Source organism: Trichoderma breve, chromosome 3 (genome assembly GCF_028502605.1).
Source record: "Trichoderma breve strain T069 chromosome 3, whole genome shotgun sequence".
Classification (NCBI taxonomy): domain Eukaryota; kingdom Fungi; phylum Ascomycota; class Sordariomycetes; order Hypocreales; family Hypocreaceae; genus Trichoderma; species Trichoderma breve.
Genome location: NC_079234.1, coordinates 1,581,320 through 1,602,920, shown reverse-complemented (window position 1 = coordinate 1,602,920; position 21,601 = coordinate 1,581,320). Strand labels below are relative to the sequence as shown.

Sequence of the window (21,601 nt, the reverse complement as noted above, 5' to 3'; positions counted from 1 at the left end):
CGACAGCTGCCATGCTGAACTTTATCTAGCGGACGAATCAATTCAATAGACTATCAACCTTTGTCAAAGGTCGCTCCTATTGCAAGTCTTTGTAAGAAATATCCGCTATTCAACAACACCTCTAACCCGCTTGACCTCATCTTTGACTTGCTCGTCCCAGATCGGCTCGATCCAGTCATGTAACATTTCTACACCTTTCCCTTTCATTATTTCTGAGACATTTTGTACTTCATCCAAAACTCTTAGCACATTCAAGCCCACTATACCTTTGATGGACGGCTCAGGTATACCGCGCATTAGCAGCTCAGCAATAAGGAAGGGGAACTTGGAAACATCCTCCAGCCCAAGGGGAGTTTGCATAACACCATCGAAATCGGATCCAATGCCCACATGCTCATATCCAATTCTTTCTCCAACATATTGTATGTGGTCTGCGACTCTGCTCAAAGTCGGATTATTGGCATCGGTAAGTTTGCGAAGAAATGACACCATAAAAACGCCGCCATTGATCTTCAGCATATCCAAAACATCGTCTGGACTATTGCGCGGATGCCATGTTACGGAAGAACTTATTTGAGAGTAAGTCCATCATTGATCCATCGAGTGTTAAATGAGAAGAAGGAGATTTCACTAACCATGAAGAATGAGAGAAGATGACTGGAGCCTTAGCTATGGACAAAGCTTCTTTCTGGACTTGTACCGACGTGTGCGATAGATCAACAATCCTGTCATAGTTAGTATTCATAAAATTTTGTAGAAACCATATAGCACTCATACATTCCAATTCGATTCATCTCCTTGATCATTTCCACGCCTTTCTCAGACAATCCACCATGATGCGAGGCGGCGGCGTTCTGAAGATTCCATTAGTATCATGCCAAGAATAATTTCTTCTTTTCAGTCAAATGACTAACAGTTGAGTCTGCATAGAGATTGTTACTGTCGTGTGTTAGGGTGATGTAGCGCACACCCAGCCTGTGGAAATTTCTCAAAGCACTGGCACTATTGGCAATCTGGTGCAAGCCCTCGACACCAATCAAGCTTGCTACTTTGCCAGATTGGAAAGCATGCCATACTTCTTTAGAAGTTGTCGCAAGCTGAAGGTCATCAGGGTGCCTTTCGACTAATGTATGAATGATGTCGATTTGTTGAAGTGTGGCTCGAAGGCTCTCGTAGTGGATTTCGGTCGAGAAATTGTTGGTCGAATTTTCGTTTGGGCTGCCAGCACAGCACCTGATCAGCGTATCCAAAAAGACCAAATAAACGTTCACTTCTTACCAAGGTACATAGGCGCTCCAAAATACACCTCCAACACAGCCCTTTCGTAGTCGTTCCATGTCAGTATGAGCAATGGTCATTCGGCGAGCATCAATTTCGCCAATTCTTCCGGAATGCCACCCCCGAATCATAAACGGAAAGTCATTATGTCCATCTATGCCATAATTAGTTTGGCAAATTGCATTGTCGGTGCTGAGAATACATACCGACTAGAGGAGTTTCGGCGAGTAATTTCTTAGCAAGAATGAGATGGTCATTAGCGGACTCCATGGTTTCAGAGTGGATTGAGATTTGTAGTATCTGGAGAACCCTGTATAGAGAAAGAGTGGAATATATATGTCAACACTATAAGTAACATGTCGGCCAACGAGCTCTAGTACGTAGATGAGAGAGCTAAAATGATTGCGTAGTGAATGCAAATTAAACTCCAGTGTATTCCTTCGGATATGCTACTACTAGAATCCCCATCAAAATTGTTCATTCCTCAATTACGTCCTCCTTTCTAGAGTCCATCTCCATATATGCCTTCATTACTCCTGGGATTTGCGAGAATCTCTCGCTCCATTCCTTTAAAGCTGGAAAGTCATCTTTGCTTAGTCCCATGCGAGCCATAGTTGGATCGTCAGCAAAAGGATAAATGGCAATGTCAGCAACTGTTGGTCGATCTCTGAGGCCAATGAATGTCTGGCCGGGCTGAGACAGATGTTTGTCGAGGATACCGTATTGGACCCTCAGATCAGCCAGCATCCTAGAACAACTTTTAGCTTAAACAACATATGGATTAAAGAGATAGTCGTACTTCGATTCAGCTTTGGGGTTCTTGTCCTCTGGCTTTCGAATAGAATACCACACCCAGTACTTTGCGGTGGGCCTATAAAGCAGTCAGTCGTCTATTCGATGGATGAATGGCGGACTACGTACCCAAGAGATGCGGTCTCAAATGTCAGCCAGTTCCCAATTTCCAACTGCTCAGCTACAGTGGACCCTGACCATGACTTTTCGACATCATACTTGTTGGCCAGGTGCAAGAGGATCTGAGAGCTATCCCATGAGGTAATACGCTCACCAAGAGAGCTATCTATCATTGCAGGTACATATTTTTGAGGATGAATTCTGGTGTACCACTCTGTCCTGGTTGCTGGCCCATCTAGACAGACCGCATCGTAATCCTTGTTAATACACTCGAGCAGAATGATTGGTTTGATCCAATTCTGGTATCGTCCCTCGACGACAAAGATGAGTGGCTTGTCTGGAACATCCAAGTCCAAGGACTTTGCGGAAAGTTTGTTGATCGGCATTTTGGTTACGCAGAGTGCTGAAAACTCGATGTTCTAGCCCAAGGCAGTAGTAATTGAATGGACTACAAACACCACCTTGATATCACCGGTTTGGGCAACGCGTAAATGAATGTGCTGGGGCAAATATCTAGACTTGTTAACGTATCTGCGACATGTCGGAAACCGGCGATGAGTCTCCAAGTTCCCGACGATGAGCCTCGATCACCGAGATCTATGGTACGGGTTCGGTTTTCAACAAGCCTGCGACGTGGCCTTATCCATTCATAATTCCACTATTATTCTATAAACCCGAGTGGCAAGACAGATCAACTTTGTAATACCCTTCACCGTTTGGTACGACGTGGGGCAGCTCTAACCGTTACCATGAGATAACCCACCTGATGGAGCACAATCTTCACAGTAAGCGTTTCTCAAGAGCTTTGCCAAAAAGGCATCAGGGCTTTTCTGACAGTGAGTGGTATAGCCTCACGGCCGAACAGGAATGTTGTTATGCCCAAGTAATGAATTATTATTTATGGTACATTGCACTCTAGAAACATAAAATTGCTAAATCACGAACATTTCCCGTCATATCATAATCTCCACCATAGCAAGCAACTACCAATCTTGTGGAACAGCGCTTGCATGGGATCCATGTCCACCGTAGGCGGCTATTTGCATAGGAGGGATTCCCCGTACCCACGACAGGCATTATATTACGCTGTATACTTGCTTTCCTTGAGGGAGAGGAAGATAATGATCCAGACAGCAGGGTTGGAAATTTGTATAGAGAGAATCGAGTGAGATTTTAAGACAATCGACTAATAATTCTCAATAAATACTACTGATCAACGATAATACAGACTAATCTTGGAAACACATTTCGCCGCTTTAGCAAACCTGAGGAAGCCCATCAAACTGCAGTAAGCCGATTAACTTGGCCAATCTATCCAAGCAATTTGATGAAATAGTATCACACTGGTCATCAGTAAACTCCGATGTTTCATCCATGACGAGTCTCCATTCTTGTATCTTGCCATTGAGCTCGAGACAAGTATCCACCAGAATCACCTCTGCTAGGATCCTTGCCTCTTTCCCCTCGAGTGTAAGCTTCCCAAGTTTCATCTCGCCGAGCATCAGCTGGCAGCTTGGTGATGGTTGTGTTGCCGGAGACAAAGGGCTTAGATGATCATGCTGTGATAGAGGAGGCGACAGTAGTAACCCCGCGTCGCTGGTCGACCGTGTTCTGGGTTGTATCGTATTTGTAGCAGCATTGAGGTAGGCCGCTTCATAGAAGCAAACCAGTCGTGAGGTGATTTGAGACAACATATTCGTCATCCGCTTGGTGGTGACACATCTTTCGCAATTGATGATTGTTTGGAAATAGCCAATGAAGTCAGAGCCGATTTGTAAAAGGTCATCGAAAGAAAGTTTCTCTTGGCCGAGATTTGCTGCAATTGTTTGGAGTCCGGTGAACGAGCAGTTGCAATGACTTCGCTGCATGTTGAAACAAAAAGGTATGAAGTATGAGATGTATTCTGCATCTTGCAAAATAACTTTATATACAACGTCCGATATTACTACATATTCAGTACGGTAAGTTATCATGCTTACCTGGGACAAGGTTTAACACGGTTGACGCTATTGGATCATCTCATCTTTCCCCTGGCCACCCCTAACACGCTCCGTCTATTCATAGAATTAACATGTTCCTCTTAGTTCATCATCAACATCGTCATGAACGCAGTAGCTAACTAGGCCGCTCCGCAGCTTCTGTAGGATTTACATTATAACGGTCATCAAACAGCTGTCAGATATATGGGTAGCTGTACCATGGCCTACTTGCGAGTCTTACCAGTATCTGGACGGCCATGCATCATCAGGTGTATATCATGGATCAATCTACCTATCAAGGTGTTGAGCGGAGTTTCGTGCACCGTTACACAGCAGAGAGATACAGCAGTCAAGATAGCCAACTAGTACGTAATTCGTACCTCATAGTAGCATCTACTGAGCTCTGTAAGCTACAACTGAACAGTATTCAGGTTACTATCGGTGCGCATGTACAATTTGTTAAGCAGAACAGCTGTTGGCATGTCGGGTCGTCGGGAAAGGCACCATCACGGAACCTCGTGAGTCCTCCAACCTCCACGTGCAATTTACTGGGGTAGCGATCATGAGCGCAGTTGAGTATTCCATAATCCTGACAATAAGTAAGTTTGTTTAGCAACTTTCTTCTCGTCGGGTAATTCATTAATTTCCTTACTCGTAAGAGGGATGAATTAAGGTCAAGATAACTCCGGCGAGTTTTCAGGATATTTTAAGCTCAACTTTAAATCACAGCAACGAACGGGTTAGCTGCATCCCAAGCCTGCCGTGCTTCGGTTATTCGTTCATCGCCACTACCTGCGTACTGGCAAAAAAAGAGGGTACCAACAATGAGATTACAGGCCCTGTATTAGTAGAACATGATTTGTGAAACAAACTTCATCATAAGCTGTTTATACAGCAGGATTATCTATCCCCTCTTTGTGTACCAAGAGACGGGTGGACGGGTGGAGCAATCAAGTCGACGGCACGGGGAGACGCGTATTGAAATGAACAAACAACCAAACATCTTTTAGTCATACCAATCGCGGTCGATGATCCTCACAAACATTCGCGGCAATTTGCATTCGAGATGGCTGGTACCGATGGAGGAGTCCGACAGAGAGGGAAACCCCCGAAATACAGGACCTCATGCGACAACTGCCAAACGGCAAAGGTCAAATGCGGTCATGAAAAGCCATCCTGTCGCCGATGCTCTGTGCACAGAGTGGACTGTGTGTACAGCCTGTCGCGTCGAATGGGTCGTCCGAGAGCGAAGAAAGTCGTCGCGGATGATGAGTCTGGTCGTAGGCTGCCAACTAGCACAGAGCCCAACGAGACAGAGATCCCAAAGCCTGCCACTCCGGAAATTGAGATTGAAGATGCTGAGCCTGCAACACACTTAGCTGAGTCTTCCGCTGTGGAGGCTGAGCCGAGCGATCCTCCAGCATCTACGCCTAGACAAATACCCGACGCTTGGGTGCCTTTGCTAGGTGACCTAGGGCAACTTAACGAAACAGAAACCATCAACAAGCTCAATCAGACGCCGCAACCGGAGAATGAAACGATAGAGTTCTTATCAACAGAATCTCCGATGGAGCTTGTTGAAATAACTGCATTTGATGGAATGCCTTCATTTTTGGACGATATCTCGAGCTCCCTTCAACCCCAAGCCTCTGCATCGGCGATTCCTGTAGGATTTTTTGATCCTCATGACATGCTATCGTTTGCCTTGCCAGATATAAACGCAAAATCAGATGTAAATGATTCGCTATCGATGCAAGAACCCGAGTCGTCCTTAGTACGAGAGCCATGCATGTGCCAGCACTCAATCACAACATCGGGGAACAATTCCATGTTGGCTTCTGACAACAAGGATCAAGCAAATGAGCTGCTACACTATTCATCAATCTCATTTCAAGATGCGAGTTGTTCTCCTCGAGAAGAGGGCTCAGAATCGCCATCAAATACCTCGCAGCCCAGCGACTCATCATTGAACCTTCATGCCAGTCGTGAAAGCAGCTCTGAATTGTCCTGGCGTACAACGCAAGTCACCTTGGTTCAAATCCAATGCGACTGCATGGAGACCGTTTCGAAACGCATTGCAAGTCTAAAGCTAGAGCAACAGAGCTCAAGCTTCATGCCAATAGATTGTGTGTTAATGCTAGAGAAGGAGGTGGAAGAATCGCTTGCTCATCTCCACAAATGTAAAAACTGCCGACTTGACAGTATCTTGCATTTATTGGCGTTGGTTAGTGTGCGCATGATGCTCGATATTCTGCAGAAGACTGCTCGCAGCGAGTTTGTGACGAGACCAAAGTCAATGCCAGACAGCTCAAATGACGGCATTGCCCTTTGCATAGGTCACTTCAAGGTTCCCTCACGAGTACGGTTTAGGTTTCTTCGGAAGGCGTTACAAGCTCGATTTCATAGATTGGTGGCATTAATCGAAGAGCGGGAAAGACTGGTAACTGGAAAGAAGCAAGATAGTTTCTCAAAGTCGGCATCTTCGCTACTGGGCGATATATCACGGGGCTTGCGAACTATCATGGGATGGATTGAGCTGTGGAATGCGAGACAGGCTTAGATACTCTGTCAATCATCATTAAGTAAACTACAATTATGACTAACCGTTCCATGATTGCGTGATATTGGGGCATTTTGAGATCATTTTCGTGTACCTATATACATGTGCTATTCGATAAATTGGGGTTCTGTGGCTTTTGTGTGAACGGTACCAGTTATCGTTCTGAGTATCTATAATTACAATTACGCTTTGATGCCCACCCAGAACGATTAAGGTTGAAAAAAGGGGCTTCATTAATGTTCCTCATCACGATTTCAACAGTATCATGGCATCCATTCTCAGAATTTCTTACGATTTGGTGGGTGGTTTCAACCATGGGCGACAATTCCAGGGTAGCGGGCGGCGGGTTACGTGCGACATGAATGGGGTGGCCAAATGAGCATCTGCTCAAGCTGCGCTGTTTGACGCGCATTTTCGGTGACCGAATACTCAAATATGACTACCTGCATGTTTAGCTTCTTTAAAAAAAAAATCCAGATGTACTACTAGATCATTCCCCCAGTACCTTTCATGGAGGCCTTCACAATGTGGCAGAACGACCTGTTGAGTATGGAAACGACTATTTTGCGGTCCATTCTACAACGCGCTGTAGAAAGCACAGTGGCTGCTACAGCCGTTGTCGTTGGTTCTTCAATTCTACTGATATTATTCTTTGACTGGCTCAATTACCAAAAACAGCGAAAGCGACTTGGGAATATTCCCGTTGTAGGCGATGCGCCATATCTATGGAAGCGGCTTCGTTGGACTGAAAATGAGTCAAACTTGAACGGTGTTCTCCAACGCGGTTACGATACGGTAAGATGTCATCATACAATGGCATGGAATTAATGTGAATGCAGCTGATCGTGAGTAGTTCAGCAAAAAGTTGAAACCATGGGCGTATTGGGGCCAACATGACGATTTCATCCTTGTGCTTCCTCCGGGAGCATGCGATGAGGTGAAAAACGCGGATATAAGTCAGATGAGCTTCTTACAGGCTGTCGAAGATGTAAGCTATTTCCACTGTAAAATCTGAAGAAGATTGGCACGATTGACGATTGCAGAGTTATCACTTTAAACTACACACCAATATCCTTGGTCGTGCACACGTCGACGCTGTCCGGCAATCAGTAAACAAAAATATGAGTACGTGTGCCTGGTGATAAAGAAAGCAATACAGTTGGCTTACAATAATAGATTCATTGCATAATTTAGTTGTTTTGCAAAGTGATGAGTCCATCCCGAAAGTTTTTGACTCTCTCGCCAAAAGTAAACTACCAATATTTTCTAGAAGGAGGAGAATCATTTTGCTAACGAACTGTAGGTCAGGAACCGTTCGCCGGATTTCTCGAACTTTGGCATCTGGTGCATACGGTTGCGGCGTCATTCCTCATTGGGCCTCATTTCGCGAGTAATCCAGAGTACATGAGCTACATCGAAGATTACTGTCTCAATGTGCCAGGTTTTGTTCACCAGTACTTTTGGGTTCCCGCCCCGCTCCGGAAGATGTTTTGGTATTTATCGCCTGCTGGCTCCAGGGTCCGGAAAGTGATTAAAAAGTTGAAGTTTTTCATCATTCCTGAAATCCAACGAACAATTCAGATTTGGCGCACGATTGGACGATCGGATGAGGAATACACATTGCTCGGAGCGATGCTCGATCTGAAAGAAGAGCGGGGCATGATCAAACGCGATGCTACGGCTATGAGCGAAGAGGAAGAAAAGCGACAGATCGACATATTTTCTGATGAAGTCATTTTTACAGCCTTTGACAGCGCAGGTCCGGTTGTATGCCTCGTCACTCAACTTCTCTATGAGTCTATTCGGGATGAAAAGCTTACGGAAGCTTTGAGAGCTGAGATTTCCACAGCACTTGCGAATAACAACGGTGAATGGTCTGTGCAGATGATGAGCTCTCTTCCTCGCCTGGAAAGCTTCACGCGGGAAACTCTCCGTGTCAATGGTCCAACACTATGTGAGTTTCCGTATGAGTCACCAGAAGCTCCTTGAAGGCGCTCGGGAAATTTTGAACATGGTCTCAGCTAACAATCGTTCAGTCAGTGTCACGCGTTCGGTGCTTAAACCGTTTCAGCTAAAGTCTGGCCTTGCTCTACGACCTGGAAACATCATCACGTCGCCGTCCTGGATGATCCACAGAGACGAAGACAACTATCCGAAGGCACATGAGTTTGATCCCTATCGCTTTTATGACGAGACGACCAACACTGCCACTACAAAGGCCACGACTGCAAGTAATACATTTCTAGCCTATGGATACGGGTCGCAAATGTGTCCTGGCCGCTATCTTGGTGTTCGAATGACTCAGATTATTTTTGCCAAGCTACTGATGCGATACGATGCTCTGTTTGAAGGTGACAAAAGAGCGAAGCCGGATAACATTGTGATGCCAGGCCAGGTACTCCCATCATATTATGCCAAAATTGTGCTGAAGTTGAGGAATGAGGCAAAGACGCACGAGTAAGCATCACGATGGACGCATTACTGGCCACTTAATCCGGGCTATCGGCTTTGTATCTCTGCCACTGACGCTGGGTATCACCTGTGACATCCCGTCGTCTGTTCATGTTTACGCAATGACTCCCAAGAGGCCACCATAATGGACTTCAGCTCAGCACGGGGCACATTGAGGAACGGGAAAGAAATGACATCAGTTGCGCATTGTTGGTAGCTGTCGGAAACTAAGGTAGTTCCATGTTCATTGTTCGGATCAGCCAATCGGTAACTTTTAGCTTTGGCCAGGGGTCAGGATCAGCCACTTTTGTTTTTGCCGCTACTGGAAACATCATGTCTTGGATATCAATTAGCTTCCATGACTACGCGTATCGCTTTATTTCAGCTGAATGGCCTTGAGGTGAATGATTAGCCAGTGGAAGCAGAGATTCGGATCGTCAGAAGAGCAATAGTTTATAGCAGCTATAGTTGCAATTGCTAAAATTTACTCTCGTCCCTGTAGCTATCTCGACGTAACAACAGTGCCTCAACTCACAATTACACCTTGGTCGTACAGCTTGTTGGATTGAGTAAGGGCCTGTATCACTACAGAGTCTAACATGTGCTCATGCTACTATCCCTAGAACCTTGATAGGACCAACAGGTAGGACATGCCCAGTTGTAGTAACGCCCTGGAGACACGAGTGAAATTAACCAAACATTTCTAGAGCTGGTCAAAGCCATGCCACAGGTGCTGCACTTGATACGAAAACACGCGTAGCACACGCCATCTTGTCTCGCTTCCTCATTTCCTCTACGCCGTATGCCCTGTAACCTGTAGTACCTGTAATCTTCTATCAGTATTGCGCCTTGATATTCTCCTATGCCGCGTCTTTTCGCCTTGGAGGTGACGGCCGTTTGCACAGCCGCCATACAGCTGCCACTACCTGATACCTGTTAACACGAGTGACACAGCTCAAAGTACTGCCAACTGGCTCAGTGCAGGAGCATTTCAGAGATTAGTGCTATCAGGTACAAACGGAAAAGTACCCGAGCGTAACTGTTTGATACAGGATCCGCCCAATTCTTCCCTCTTCTTCCAAACAAAAACATCGACGCACCTAGGTATCTATTTCTCCTTCTCGTCACCTGGCCGCATCTCCAAACTCTCGCCACTTTTGACGCGGCATATTTACGCATTTCCCTCAGGAAAAAAACACTCTTTTCTCTCGGCCCTCACAGAATATTTCCACCCGAGATCTCCTTTATCGACCATCGCGATGAAGGACGAAGACGAGGCCGCGGGTGGCCTCGAAGCAACTCCCAGAGGCAACGAAGTTTCCAACAAGGTCGAACTCGAGGCCGAAGCAAGCGATGAGCCGCCCAAGGCTAGTTTTGGAACGCTGATGGTATGAGATATTCTCTATAGAGATCGATATCTGTTGACGAGCAGCCAGAGGGTGTTTGCCTTTGGTCAACCCAAAGATAGGATGATCCAGATCGTTTGCGCCTTGGCCGCAATTTGCAGCGGCGCCGGTATGTTAAGCACTGGTCGTGCGATATAACTTTTTTTATGCTTACAATCATTGTAGCAATGCCCTTGATGGCGCTCGTTCTTGGCCGCCTGACTGCCAACTTTACGGACAAAGACGAACAGGCCTCGGTGGATTTCATGAAACATGTGCGAACAAATGCGTATGTGCCATCTCCAATACTTCTAGTATCCTTCTAACAGTGGCAGCCTTTGGTTTCTTTACTTGTTCATTGCCAAGTTTACAGTACGTCGTGATCGTTATGCCCTTCGAGTTTAAGTTTTGTGAGCCTAATCCTATTTTCTAGCTCGTGTACATCTGGAGTTTTGGCTTTGGCTATTCTGCCAATCGAATGGTGCAAGCTTTACGACTCAAGGTACTGTATAGCTCTATGCATGAGTTGTTCCATGGTGTACTCTCTAATGCTCTATTGCCAGTGTCTGAATCGTATCCTACATCGCAGTGTCACGGCCCACGATGCTCAAACGCCGGGAGCTCTGTCGAATGCAATCACAATCCACTGCAATTCCATTCAATCAGCACTGTCCGATCGAATCGGAATCATGATACAAGCTTTTGCCATGCTCTTGGCCTCTTTTGCCGTCGCCTTTTCGCAGTCGTGGCATCTCACATTGGTCATGCTGGGCCTCGTGTTCCTCACACTCGGCTTGATCGGGTTCATTGTGGGCAGTGACCAGAAGATAGAAGCTGGGCTTCTCAAGAGATACGCTGATTGCAGTGCCATTGCCGAAGATGCTCTTGGAAGCATCAAGACTGTCATAGCTTTTGGAGCTGCTCCTAAGTTCTTGGCCAAGTATGAGGCGATCTTGGACCAAGCCCAGGCGGATGGTAAAAAAAGAGGTCCTTTTGTCGGCTTGATGTTTGCCTGCCAATATTTCTTCATGTTCACAGGCTGGGCTATTGGCTTCTATCTTGGAGCATATTTGTACAAGAATGGAAAAATTACGGATCCTGGAAGAATTCTTTCGTATGTCTGCTTCCCAGCTCGGCTCTACTCTCCCCTTCTGACTGTCACGCAGCGTTTTTTTCGCCATGTTGATTGGCTTGGGAGCCATTATGGCTTTGGGTCCCAACATGCCCTCCTTCATCAAGGCCGTCGCTGCCTCTGGCGATGTATTCAAGATCCTAGATGACGCAGACCAAACAGATAGTACCGTCGATTCCATTGCTTCGAGGCTCGACACGTGTAACGGCCATGTGGAATTGCGCAATGTCTCGTTCTCTTATCCATCGCGGCCAGGCCAGAAAGCCCTCACGGATGTTGACATCGAATTCACCAGAGGCACATCAACAGCCGTGGTTGGACCATCAGGTGCAGGAAAAAGCACGCTAATCTCTCTTTTGGAGAGATGGTACCAGCCTACAGCAGGAGTTCTCTCGTTGGATGGTTACGACATCACCACGGTTGACGCCAAATGGCTAAGGAGCCAGATCGCCCTTGTCCAGCAACCGCCACAGCTATTTAATGCATCGATATTCGAAAACATTACATACGGCCTCATTGGAACCGAACAGGAACATGCGTCCATTGAAGAAAAGATGAGGCTGGTGGAAGAAGCATGCCAAAAAGCTCGAGCGCTCGAATTTATCCACAAGTTACCAAATGTGAGCTCAAGTCCCTAATCTGCCCATAAGAAAAGTTGACCACTAACGCGATTATTATCAGTCATTTGATACTATTGTTGGTGATCAAGGTGGTCTCATATCTGGTGGAGAGAAGCAACGCATTGCGATTGCGCGTGCTTTGATCGGACGGCGTCCCATTCTCCTGATGGATGAGGCAACAAGTGCCCTTGACAATGAGAATTCCAAAGTCATCGAGACCCTGATGACAGCCTCTGAGGACAGAACAACCATATTTATCTCGCACAAGATTTCATCTGCCATGAAAGCCGACAGGATCATTGTCATCGACAAAGGCCAGGTTGTAGAGCAAGGTACTCACGAAGAGCTCATGGCCGGTAGTGGGCTTTACAAGCGGTTGCATGATGCACAGCTACAGGACGAGTCCGAACCTACCGAGTTCACGCCTGTTGAAAGTTCTTTAATCGAGTTGAATCCTTTGATCAAAGGGCCGTCCGTTGAGCCAGACTCTTCCCCAACCCATCTTGCAGAGATTCCAGACATCACCAAACGCTCACTCTTCTCTAACCTATGCACCATCGCCAAAGAGCAGAAGCGCTACTGGCCGGTCCTCCTCATTGGCGTCCTCTCTGCTATTGTCACGGCACAAATCTTCCCGGTCCAGGCCATTCTCCTCGGCAGAGTCCTTGACACCTTTCAAAACAACACCAGGCAGTCGCAGCAACTATCCTCGGATGCTAATTTTTGGTCTCTTATGTTCTTTGTTGTCGGCCTTGGTGCTCTCATCTCCTACGCCGTCTTGGGATTCTTCATGACTTTGTTGGGTATTCGCCTTACCAAATTTTACCGCCTCGACTACTTCCGTGCCATCCTCAGCCAGCGCATTGAGTTCTTTGATCGCGTAACATCTGGTGCTCTAGTCTCGAGGCTCTCAACCGATCCCGCGAATCTTCACGAACTGATTTCTGTCAATTTCGGTCTTCTCATCTCCATCTTTGTGAGTATCATTAGTGGCAGTATCATTGCACTGGTCTTTTCATGGAGACTTGCTCTTGTTGCCATCTTTGGCGCCATGCCCGTCGTCTTCGCTGCCGGTTTCATACGCATGACACTCGATTCATCTCTGGCAGAAGCAACGGCCAAGACTTTTGAGGAAAGTGCTCGATTTGCATCAGATTCACTATCGTCCATTCGCACAGTCAAGGCATTCACAATGGAAACTATTGTGCAAAAGTCGTATGAACAACACCTAGCTCAAACAATGAGAAAGCTGTCTCGAAAAACAGCCGCCATCACCCTATTCTTTGCCTTCTCAGAAAGTGCCGAGTTACTTGCAGCTGCACTGGGTTTCTGGTACGGAGGTAAACTGTTGAAAGAGGGGAAAACGTCGACGGAAGAATTCTTTACGGTTTTCATCGCCGTCATTGTTGGTGGACAAGCCGCAGGTGCTCTTTTCGGATTCTCTTCCAGTAGGTCGCTTTCGATTCTTCAAAGATGCTGATACTAACAAGATATTAGACATAAGCAAGGCCAGCATAGCTTCCAACAATATCCTCGGCATCCGACGACAAGTTCATGCGCCTGAAGAGCAAGCACCTTTGCTTGATGTCGAAGGCGAAAAGGATGCAAACGTCGTTGTTGATTTCCGGAACGTCTCATTTGCTTACCCAGCCCGGCCTGAAGTTACTGTACTGAAGAATGTTTCGTTGCAGATTTCGCAGGGGCAGACAGTGGCAGTCGTCGGTAGCTCTGGATCTGGAAAGTCGACCCTGCTGGCTCTGTTAGAGCGATTTTATGACGCCAGAGCCGGGTCTATCAATGTGTTTGGGAAGCCTATCTCATCCGAAGAGGCAGAATTGTACAGAAGGCGTTTGGCGATTGTGCCTCAAGAGCCCACTTTGTATCGAGGTAAGTGCAGTACACAATGCTACATTGATACAGAACTTCCAGCTAACCGATTTATGAACAGGATCGATCCGCGACAACATCACTCTTGGAGTGGACGAAGACAAAGTTAAGGAAGAAGACATCATCAGCGCGTGCCACGCCGCTAATTTGACCGACCTGATTGCTTCACTTCCGGAAGGTTTCAACAGTGATTGCGGGGCGAAAGGTACTGCTCTGTCTGGGGGCCAGAAGCAACGCATTGCGATTGCACGTGCGCTTATTCGAAACCCGGAGATATTGCTGCTAGATGAGCCTACCAGCGCACTGGACGCGGAATCTGAACTGGTGAGCAAGCTGACTATCTAGGCATGAAAATATGCACTATTGAGAATGCATGGCTAACAAGTACAGCTTGTCCAAGAAACCCTCCAAAGTATTCAAGGTGGCAGAACAATGATTCTAGTCACTCACGTAAGTTGATTCGATTTCTAGCTACAAGAAGGGATAAACATGCTGACTCGCTGCGCTTTTTTTTTTTTAGCGACTGAATACTGTCAAAACCGCAGACGTGATCATTGTCATGGCTGCGGGTCATATCGTGGAGCAGGGCACGCATACCGAGCTCATGGCCCAACACGGCCACTACTTCAAGCTATATCAATCTGCTCGTGGAGAGGAAGTTTAAGAATGGAAGTTTATGTGATGATTAATAATGCGCTGCGATAGTTGCAGATGCGGGAAATCTCGGTCTTTTGTTTCTCTTTTTCTGTCACCCGGGCCATACATAATAGATGCAATAGGCTGGGAGTATATCCAGACAGTGGCCATACAGAAGCCATGTTATTAATACTTTATTAGTACTTTAATTCAGCTGATAACTCCGGTATTCACTGCGATGTTTCTTGAGCTGATTGGAATATTCCTTACGATGTCGTATCTTGACTGCTTGTTTATTTATGTGGATGAAAAGGCAAAATACCATACTCTAAAGGCTATAAGTCAGGACACAAAGAGAGTTGGAGAGTATGAATTGACTCATGTATGCATTAGAATGAACATCAGGCCATTTCTAGGTACTATAGACTAGAACATTGATAATTGCTTGTAGATAGCATGGACACTATATGGACACAGTGAAGAAGGGCCTCAAGTCAATGGCCGCAGCCCAGGCGTGCCGCAAAGGCGTTATCCCCTTGACAACCCAGCCAGCCTGTCTAGCGAGTTTGATCCATTCACTCTCTGTGCGCTCCAGTCCATTGGCAGTAGACATCATGGTAAGATCCCCAAATCTCCAGACGCGCGAACTCCGACCCTCTACAAGCACTGACTCGATGACAACCATTCTCGAGCGATGTGTGATTTTGATGGAACGGCGGACATTGGACAAGATTTTCACGACATCCGAGTCTGTCCAATTGTGAAGACACCATTTCATCGTGTACACTTCATAAGAGGGGATTTTGGTAAGAAAGTCTCCGGCATGCAGTTCAGTCATGCGATCCGCAACGTCTGCAAATACGCCGTCGGGACTGCTGTACTTTGGCTTCACCATCTCAACAATAGGCTGTATTTCAAGAAGAGCGCCTCTCATGGGGGGATTATCTCGTAGCAGAGCCGTGATGAAGTCGCCTCCGCCGCCACCAATGTCACAGACGACGGCATCGCCCAATTCCTTCCAGTTGTAATCAGCCAGCATTCCGGGAGCTTGCGCTACAGCACCTGCGCCGAGGGCCTTGTGGAATTTCTCTTGGAGGCCCTTTTCGGCGAAATAGGTGAATATGCTTTTGTCGGTTGCGTATGTGATTTGAGCGGCGCTGCGGGTTTCCCCTTCTTTGATGGCTTCGGGGATGCCTTTGGCCGCGTCGTAGAATTCATCGCCATAGAGGCTTACCCAGCGGTGCCATTGTGTCCAGTGGTCTTTTTGGAGAAGGACGGAAGCGGCGTTGTTGGAGTATGTGTCTGTGGTATGCTCGTAGTCGAATATGCCGTTGTTGTGAAGCACGCGCATGACTTGCTTGAGACGGAGAGGTTGGAGGTTGCTTTGTTGAGCGAGGACCGAAGCTTTGAGAGGGCCGGAAGATAAGAGGTCTGGAATGTTATGAGATACAACGGAAAAAAGCGCTTTCGTGTCTAGATAGGCTGTTGTAGATTGAACGTATTAGAGTCTTTGTCCTAATATGGTGGTGAGACGACTTTACTCCGGCGTACCAAGATAGGTCTCTGCGAGCCTGATGGCTGGAGGCTGAAGGAGCTGCACAATTTGATCGGCCATATTGACCGTCCGAGATAAGAGCTCCCACAGCTTCTTGTTATTAGCTGGGAGAGATTCGGTGGTCTGGAGAGTCTTGATACGCTCATCGTTGAGTGGCCCTTGGAGATTTGTAGTGGCATCTTCGAGAACGCGGTTGAACTGTGCTAAGAACTCTTCAAGAGTAGCCATTGTATCTTTATTTTCTTTTCAAAACGTTTACACTTTTTGTACAATGAATAAGATTGATATTGTTTGTGGTTTACGTTGGGATAGCGCATTATGGGATTGTCTTAGGCATGTGTATTTATTTATACCCGGACTTTGATCACATAACCGGCTTCCGACCAGTGGCATATATTTTCATAGATCCATAGACTGGGCATCTATACATACATGCGGTAATAGAACCCGAAGGCTGAGAAAAAGGAAGAGAGCCCCCTTGCAGCCTCGTATGGCTCTCATTGGATCCGTGTTTTCAGCTTCTCACAGGGATATGCGCCTTAGACCAATCACCCAGCAACACGCACACGCATTTGCTTTTTGTTCCAGCCAGACAATTCAATGCTTTTGCGCCTCCGACCAGGTCTGCTCAATGATGGCTGCGTGCTTCTCGCTTCTCACTTCGAATCTAGCAGGAAACTTGACCGGTGTTAGCAAAAATCCCGGCTGCGCTGCAGTAGAAGGCTCAATAGGATTGCCATTCTCGTCGGTGGATTTGCGGATGTTAAAGGCCCAGAATAGACGGGCAATGTTGATGAAGAGGGAGTTGTGGGCGATGTGGACGCCGGGACAATTACGACGGCCGGCACCGAACGTGAAGTGGTCTCGCTGGTTGGCATCGGCCTGGGACATGGATTCTGCTTCTGTTAGAGAGTCGTCGAGGTAGCGTGTCGGGTCAAAGCGCTGGGGATCTTTCCATCGAGTTTCGTCCATGTGGATGGCCCTATAAATGCCGTAGTGTCAGTTGACGGATATGAGATATCTTAGGTACTCTAATCACTCCCAGATGAGATACTCACCACCAATTAAGAACAATTACGGCGCCCTTAGGAATAAAATGGCCCTTATACCAATCATCCTGGGTAGTCGAATGGCATGTCCCAATTTTAGTAGAAGCGCGCCATCTGAGCGTTTCTTTTGCAATGCCGCGAATGTACGGTAAATTCGGCTCGTCGTTAAAATCAGGCATGCGATCACTTCCCACTACTCGATCAAGCTCCTCATGAGCTCCCGCAACAATTTCAGGATAAAGTAGACAAGCCAATATGACATTGTTGAGAGCTGTTGTCGTTGCATCGCTTCCGGCCTCGATCAACGCTCCCGCAGCAAACGCCGCGGTGACGTCGGAGATGAGGCTCTTTTCCAACTTTTCGCGCGCAAAGTCTTTCAAGAAACAATCCGGAGCTGTGCCATTTTTGACCTTATCCATGAGTGTGTGATACATGCGGAGGTATATTTGCGAGTCTTCCTTGTACCATTGTCTGGCCACCGTCTTCCAGTTTTGTAGGAGAAACTCTGGGACGATGTCTGCAAGCATGGGCAGCGTGTCAATCATCCAGCCGCCAGGCGCTGTGGCGAGTGAGAAGTGACGGACGATTTTGAGAATGTCTTGGTATAGAGGGTCGCTGAGACTGGGCACAGGCTGTCCATAGGTGATGGTCATGATGGTGCTGGTCGAGTATCTGCGGTTGATGTCGCTAAACTCGGTGTCATCTTTTGCATGCAATATTTCCCAAACGGCCTGTTTTGACTCAAAATCTTGTACGGGCTTGTACGTCGAAGTTGTCTCCAAGTTGAGCGCCGAGTGGAGGATGTTTCTGAGAGTGCGCCACTTTTCGCCATAGGGAAGAAAGTTGAGGCGCTCCTCGTTGGAAACCATGTTGATCATGGGGCTTGCCGCTCGAGAAGAGTAAATAGCTCCCCGTTTGTCCATGAGATCTTTGACGGCAGTGGGTGATGAAAGCCATATGAAGTGCTGCAGACCTACTTTGGTGTAAAACACATCGCCGTATTCGTCCGCCCACTGCTTCGCCAAGGTCATCATCTTGTCGGTATCTGCCATATCAAGCATATTGCCAATGATGGGGAGCCCTTTGGGACCTGGCGGAAGGCTTTTCATGCGCGGATCGCGCGCCCATAGTTTGTACGCGAGCCATATCTACTTGTCAATCTAGCTTAGCCATGCACACAGCAAGATTTGTTCAAGGATGTGGTGTTTACCAACCAATGGAGATATGATTGCTATCTTTATCACCAAAGATGTTTCCATATCGCCTTTTTATTCTTGTAATTTTGCTGTAATAAACTTTAAATTCTGTCTGCTTCAACTTGCGTTAAACGACGAAGTCCTGACTGGCTCTTCTTAATCTCGTTCATACGCACATATTCGGCAGCTATAGCGATACACGGTTGCCGATTTTTTGAGACGGAAACCGATGTGCTTACAATTGCATTAAATTTTGCATATTAATATCAGTTAGAAGCATGGTGATATCTCGGATTATTTCAATGCTTAGCCACTATTCCGATTTGACGACATGTGATAGAAGGGACGCAACCTTGCCTTATTCACGTCAAGACTTTGCTGTTCCCCCAATACATGAATCATTTATTTTAAACTCTTGTATATTACTCCCCATATTCTCTACAGATATCGCACACTTGTGCATTGTTAATACGCTAGGTGAGTGAATCAAGCCTCCGACTCGCGTTGGTGCAGGCGCAGTGACTCGAGGGTTTTGAGTGACACAAGCACACGCACATTCACAAACGCGTTTGGAGGCGATTGGCTGCACAATCACTGTAAATATTAGCCTCGTACAGCTACTTGAATTTATTAATGAATACATGTAAGTCACTATAATCCCTCTTGCCAATTGGCAGAATTGTTTGAATCCGCCAAGTTTCCGGAGACTTTTATCTTCCCACCCCACATAACTTCTAATCTATCAAGGTCGGCAGCCGACATGGACTCTCTTGCTTATTGTTTCACCAGTTGATCACGATTCGCTCATCGTGCTTTCGTTTGAACTTTGTCTTACTTCACTTCACTACTTCCTTCAACTTGACTGCAGATGCTGTTCTGCCTGCTCATCTCTCTTATCCAGGTCATGATCTGGAAGCTCTCCCTCGTCCTTATTCTCAACTTTGGACATCTCAGTCATAGTCAGCAATACCCATTATCTTACGATTTTCAACCCGACAATATGATGTTTCGCACACCTCCCGTCATCTACGATGCTCTCATTGTCGGCGGTGGCCCGGCCGGCCTGTCGACGGCGCTGACTCTGGCTCGCGTTTGCCGAACTTCGATCGTCTTCGACTCTCGCGAGTATCGCAATGAGGGTGCCAAGGAGATGCACACGTTTATTTCTCGTGATGGAATACCTCCACAGTCATTCCGGAATATTTCACGAGGGCAGATCAAAGATAAATACTCGGACCAGGTGTCGTTCGTGGAGGGTACCAAGATTGTGTCGGTCTCGAACGACGAGATTCTCCCTGGCTACAAAGGGTTTCGGGCCGTCGACAGCGCAAATAATACGTATTTTGGTCGCAAGTTGGTTCTAGCCACAGGTATTGAGGATATTCTGCCAACGGATATTGAGGGATACAAAGAGAACTGGCCTCAACATATGCAAGTCGTCAACCTTTACCCCAAAAGCCAGCTTGCCCACGTCGTGCTAACTTCGGCTGCAGTTACCAGTGTCCTTTCTGTGACGGGTACGAGCAAAAAGATTTCCCCATCGGCTTGCTCACGTTCCCAGATCCTTCGTACGCCCACTTCGCCTTGATGGTTCGACCATTCAACAAAGACTTTACAATCTACAGCAATGGGCCAGTGCCAACAGATGAGCCCACCCAAATGGCGCTGAGGAAGGTTTTGGCTACCGGTATTAAACTCGATCAGCGCAAGGTCCGTCGTCTCATCAACAACGGCTGGGGTCCCGAAAACGGGATCTCAATTGAATTTGAGACTGGTCCTCGCGCGAAGCTGGGAATGTTGCTGCATCGACCTCCAATGCAACCTCGTGGCCGGGACTTGATTGAGCAGTTGGGACTGGAAACTAATCCTAAGGGCGATATAGTGGCTGATTCCATGATGCTGCGTACTAGTGTGCCGGGATGCTTTGCTGCCGGCGATACACAGGAATCGATTAAGCAAGCACTCATGGCAGGGAGCAATGGTGAGCCAAATAGTACAATCCTATCTACTACTGGGTCCATTATGCTAACAACGTTGTAGGACTTCGTGTTGGAGCTTCAATTGCATTTCAACTTGCTAGCGAAGAGGGAGATCGAGCACTGGCGATACTTGAAGGAAAAGATGTCAACATGAACCTATAGCTTACAGGTAGCTGTTGATGAGTAGGTAGAGAAAAATTGCGACTGGTTGATGGAAGGGGATTGCAATGCTCCAGGTATTATTCAGTTAGAAGAGGAGCCCCCAAATGTGTTTTGCGCTCTCAAAGTATAAAATATAGCACACAAAATCTTTACAGGTGCAATTCAAAAGCAATCAGGCTACTAGGGCCTGTAGTGACAATTGTGCTTTTACATGACGACTAATTGACTGTAGCCGAAGTCATCCAGGAAAAGCGCCCTGGCGGCCAATTCTTCATCTGCTCCTCGGTGCCTGGTGTCGCTGTGTCAGCCCGGGCCGTCATATTCAGTGGGAACAAGCCCTGGTCGATTTGACGGGAGCCTGAGCTGGGGTTGAGGCTGATCCATACTATGGAGCATCTAACTGAGATAGCGTCAGGTACCCGGCGTAAGAAAATCTGAGACTGGGGCGGCCTCGTCTTGTGTTGTCTTGCTTCCACTTGTTGATGATGCTTCAGGTCCAGGATGCAAAGATGGCGGAACAAGATATCTTCTCGGTGTGTTCATTTTATTTCAGTCATCAGTAAACTCTTGAGAGTGCTTTGTGCTGTAAAATTGTTGCCCCAGCCAATGGAAAATTGGTAGGACTTTGTGTCTAGGATCCCAGGGCTGAGTTCAGCTGAGATGCCCAAGTCACAGCGCTAACACCAAACAAGATGAGTAGCTGAGGCTAACAGGCAGCTATTCACTGCGCCTCATCTCTCTTGAATCTCAACTGGAACTTATTCTCCTGTTGCCAAAAGTTGAGCTCCTGGAGTTCTCCATTGATTGAGTTGCGAGGTCT

General features: G+C 47.0%; 8 protein-coding genes across 8 annotated transcripts; 4 read left to right on the top strand and 4 right to left on the bottom strand.

The window, feature by feature from the left end:
• Positions 1-105: 105 nt before the first annotated feature.
• T069G_04921 (membrane dipeptidase (Peptidase family m19) domain-containing protein) lies at positions 106-1,548 on the bottom strand (the record flags this gene model as incomplete). Its single annotated transcript, XM_056172131.1, has 7 exons — positions 106-212; positions 267-568; positions 636-725; positions 778-854; positions 915-1,218; positions 1,279-1,432; positions 1,485-1,548. The coding sequence occupies 7 exons, from the start codon at positions 1,546-1,548 to the stop codon at positions 106-108; spliced, it is 1,098 nt and encodes a 365-aa protein (XP_056028989.1).
• Positions 1,549-1,755: 207 nt separating this feature from the next.
• On the bottom strand, positions 1,756-2,576 carry T069G_04920 (uncharacterized protein; the record flags this gene model as incomplete). Its single annotated transcript, XM_056172130.1, has 3 exons — positions 1,756-2,026; positions 2,078-2,149; positions 2,200-2,576. 3 exons carry the CDS (start codon positions 2,574-2,576, stop codon positions 1,756-1,758), a joined length of 720 nt encoding a protein of 239 aa, XP_056028988.1.
• A 2,659-nt stretch (positions 2,577-5,235) lies between these two features.
• T069G_04919 (fungal zn(2)-Cys(6) binuclear cluster domain-containing protein) lies at positions 5,236-6,729 on the top strand (the record flags this gene model as incomplete). Its single annotated transcript, XM_056172129.1, has 1 exon — positions 5,236-6,729. The coding sequence occupies one exon, from the start codon at positions 5,236-5,238 to the stop codon at positions 6,727-6,729; it is 1,494 nt and encodes a 497-aa protein (XP_056028987.1).
• A 525-nt stretch (positions 6,730-7,254) lies between these two features.
• Positions 7,255-9,190, top strand: T069G_04918 (cytochrome p450 domain-containing protein; the record flags this gene model as incomplete). The annotated part of the gene is made up of 5 exons (XM_056172128.1): positions 7,255-7,524; positions 7,583-7,717; positions 7,773-7,854; positions 8,033-8,683; positions 8,766-9,190. 5 exons carry the CDS (start codon positions 7,255-7,257, stop codon positions 9,188-9,190), a joined length of 1,563 nt encoding a protein of 520 aa, XP_056028986.1.
• Positions 9,191-10,439: 1,249 nt separating this feature from the next.
• On the top strand, positions 10,440-14,868 carry T069G_04917 (ABC transporter transmembrane region domain-containing protein; the record flags this gene model as incomplete). Its single annotated transcript, XM_056172127.1, has 13 exons — positions 10,440-10,568; positions 10,617-10,695; positions 10,752-10,854; positions 10,895-10,937; positions 10,999-11,067; positions 11,129-11,552; positions 11,604-11,679; positions 11,732-12,317; positions 12,379-13,765; positions 13,815-14,204; positions 14,266-14,528; positions 14,595-14,654; positions 14,725-14,868. 13 exons carry the CDS (start codon positions 10,440-10,442, stop codon positions 14,866-14,868), a joined length of 3,753 nt encoding a protein of 1,250 aa, XP_056028985.1.
• Positions 14,869-15,303: 435 nt separating this feature from the next.
• T069G_04916 (o-methyltransferase domain-containing protein) lies at positions 15,304-16,623 on the bottom strand (the record flags this gene model as incomplete). Its single annotated transcript, XM_056172126.1, has 2 exons — positions 15,304-16,322; positions 16,392-16,623. The coding sequence occupies 2 exons, from the start codon at positions 16,621-16,623 to the stop codon at positions 15,304-15,306; spliced, it is 1,251 nt and encodes a 416-aa protein (XP_056028984.1).
• Positions 16,624-16,992: 369 nt separating this feature from the next.
• On the bottom strand, positions 16,993-18,505 carry T069G_04915 (cytochrome p450 domain-containing protein; the record flags this gene model as incomplete). The annotated part of the gene is made up of 2 exons (XM_056172125.1): positions 16,993-17,377; positions 17,454-18,505. The coding sequence occupies 2 exons, from the start codon at positions 18,503-18,505 to the stop codon at positions 16,993-16,995; spliced, it is 1,437 nt and encodes a 478-aa protein (XP_056028983.1).
• A 1,135-nt stretch (positions 18,506-19,640) lies between these two features.
• On the top strand, positions 19,641-20,781 carry T069G_04914 (pyridine nucleotide-disulfide oxidoreductase domain-containing protein; the record flags this gene model as incomplete). The annotated part of the gene is made up of 3 exons (XM_056172124.1): positions 19,641-20,071; positions 20,134-20,621; positions 20,681-20,781. The coding sequence occupies 3 exons, from the start codon at positions 19,641-19,643 to the stop codon at positions 20,779-20,781; spliced, it is 1,020 nt and encodes a 339-aa protein (XP_056028982.1).
• Positions 20,782-21,601: the final 820 nt, after the last annotated feature.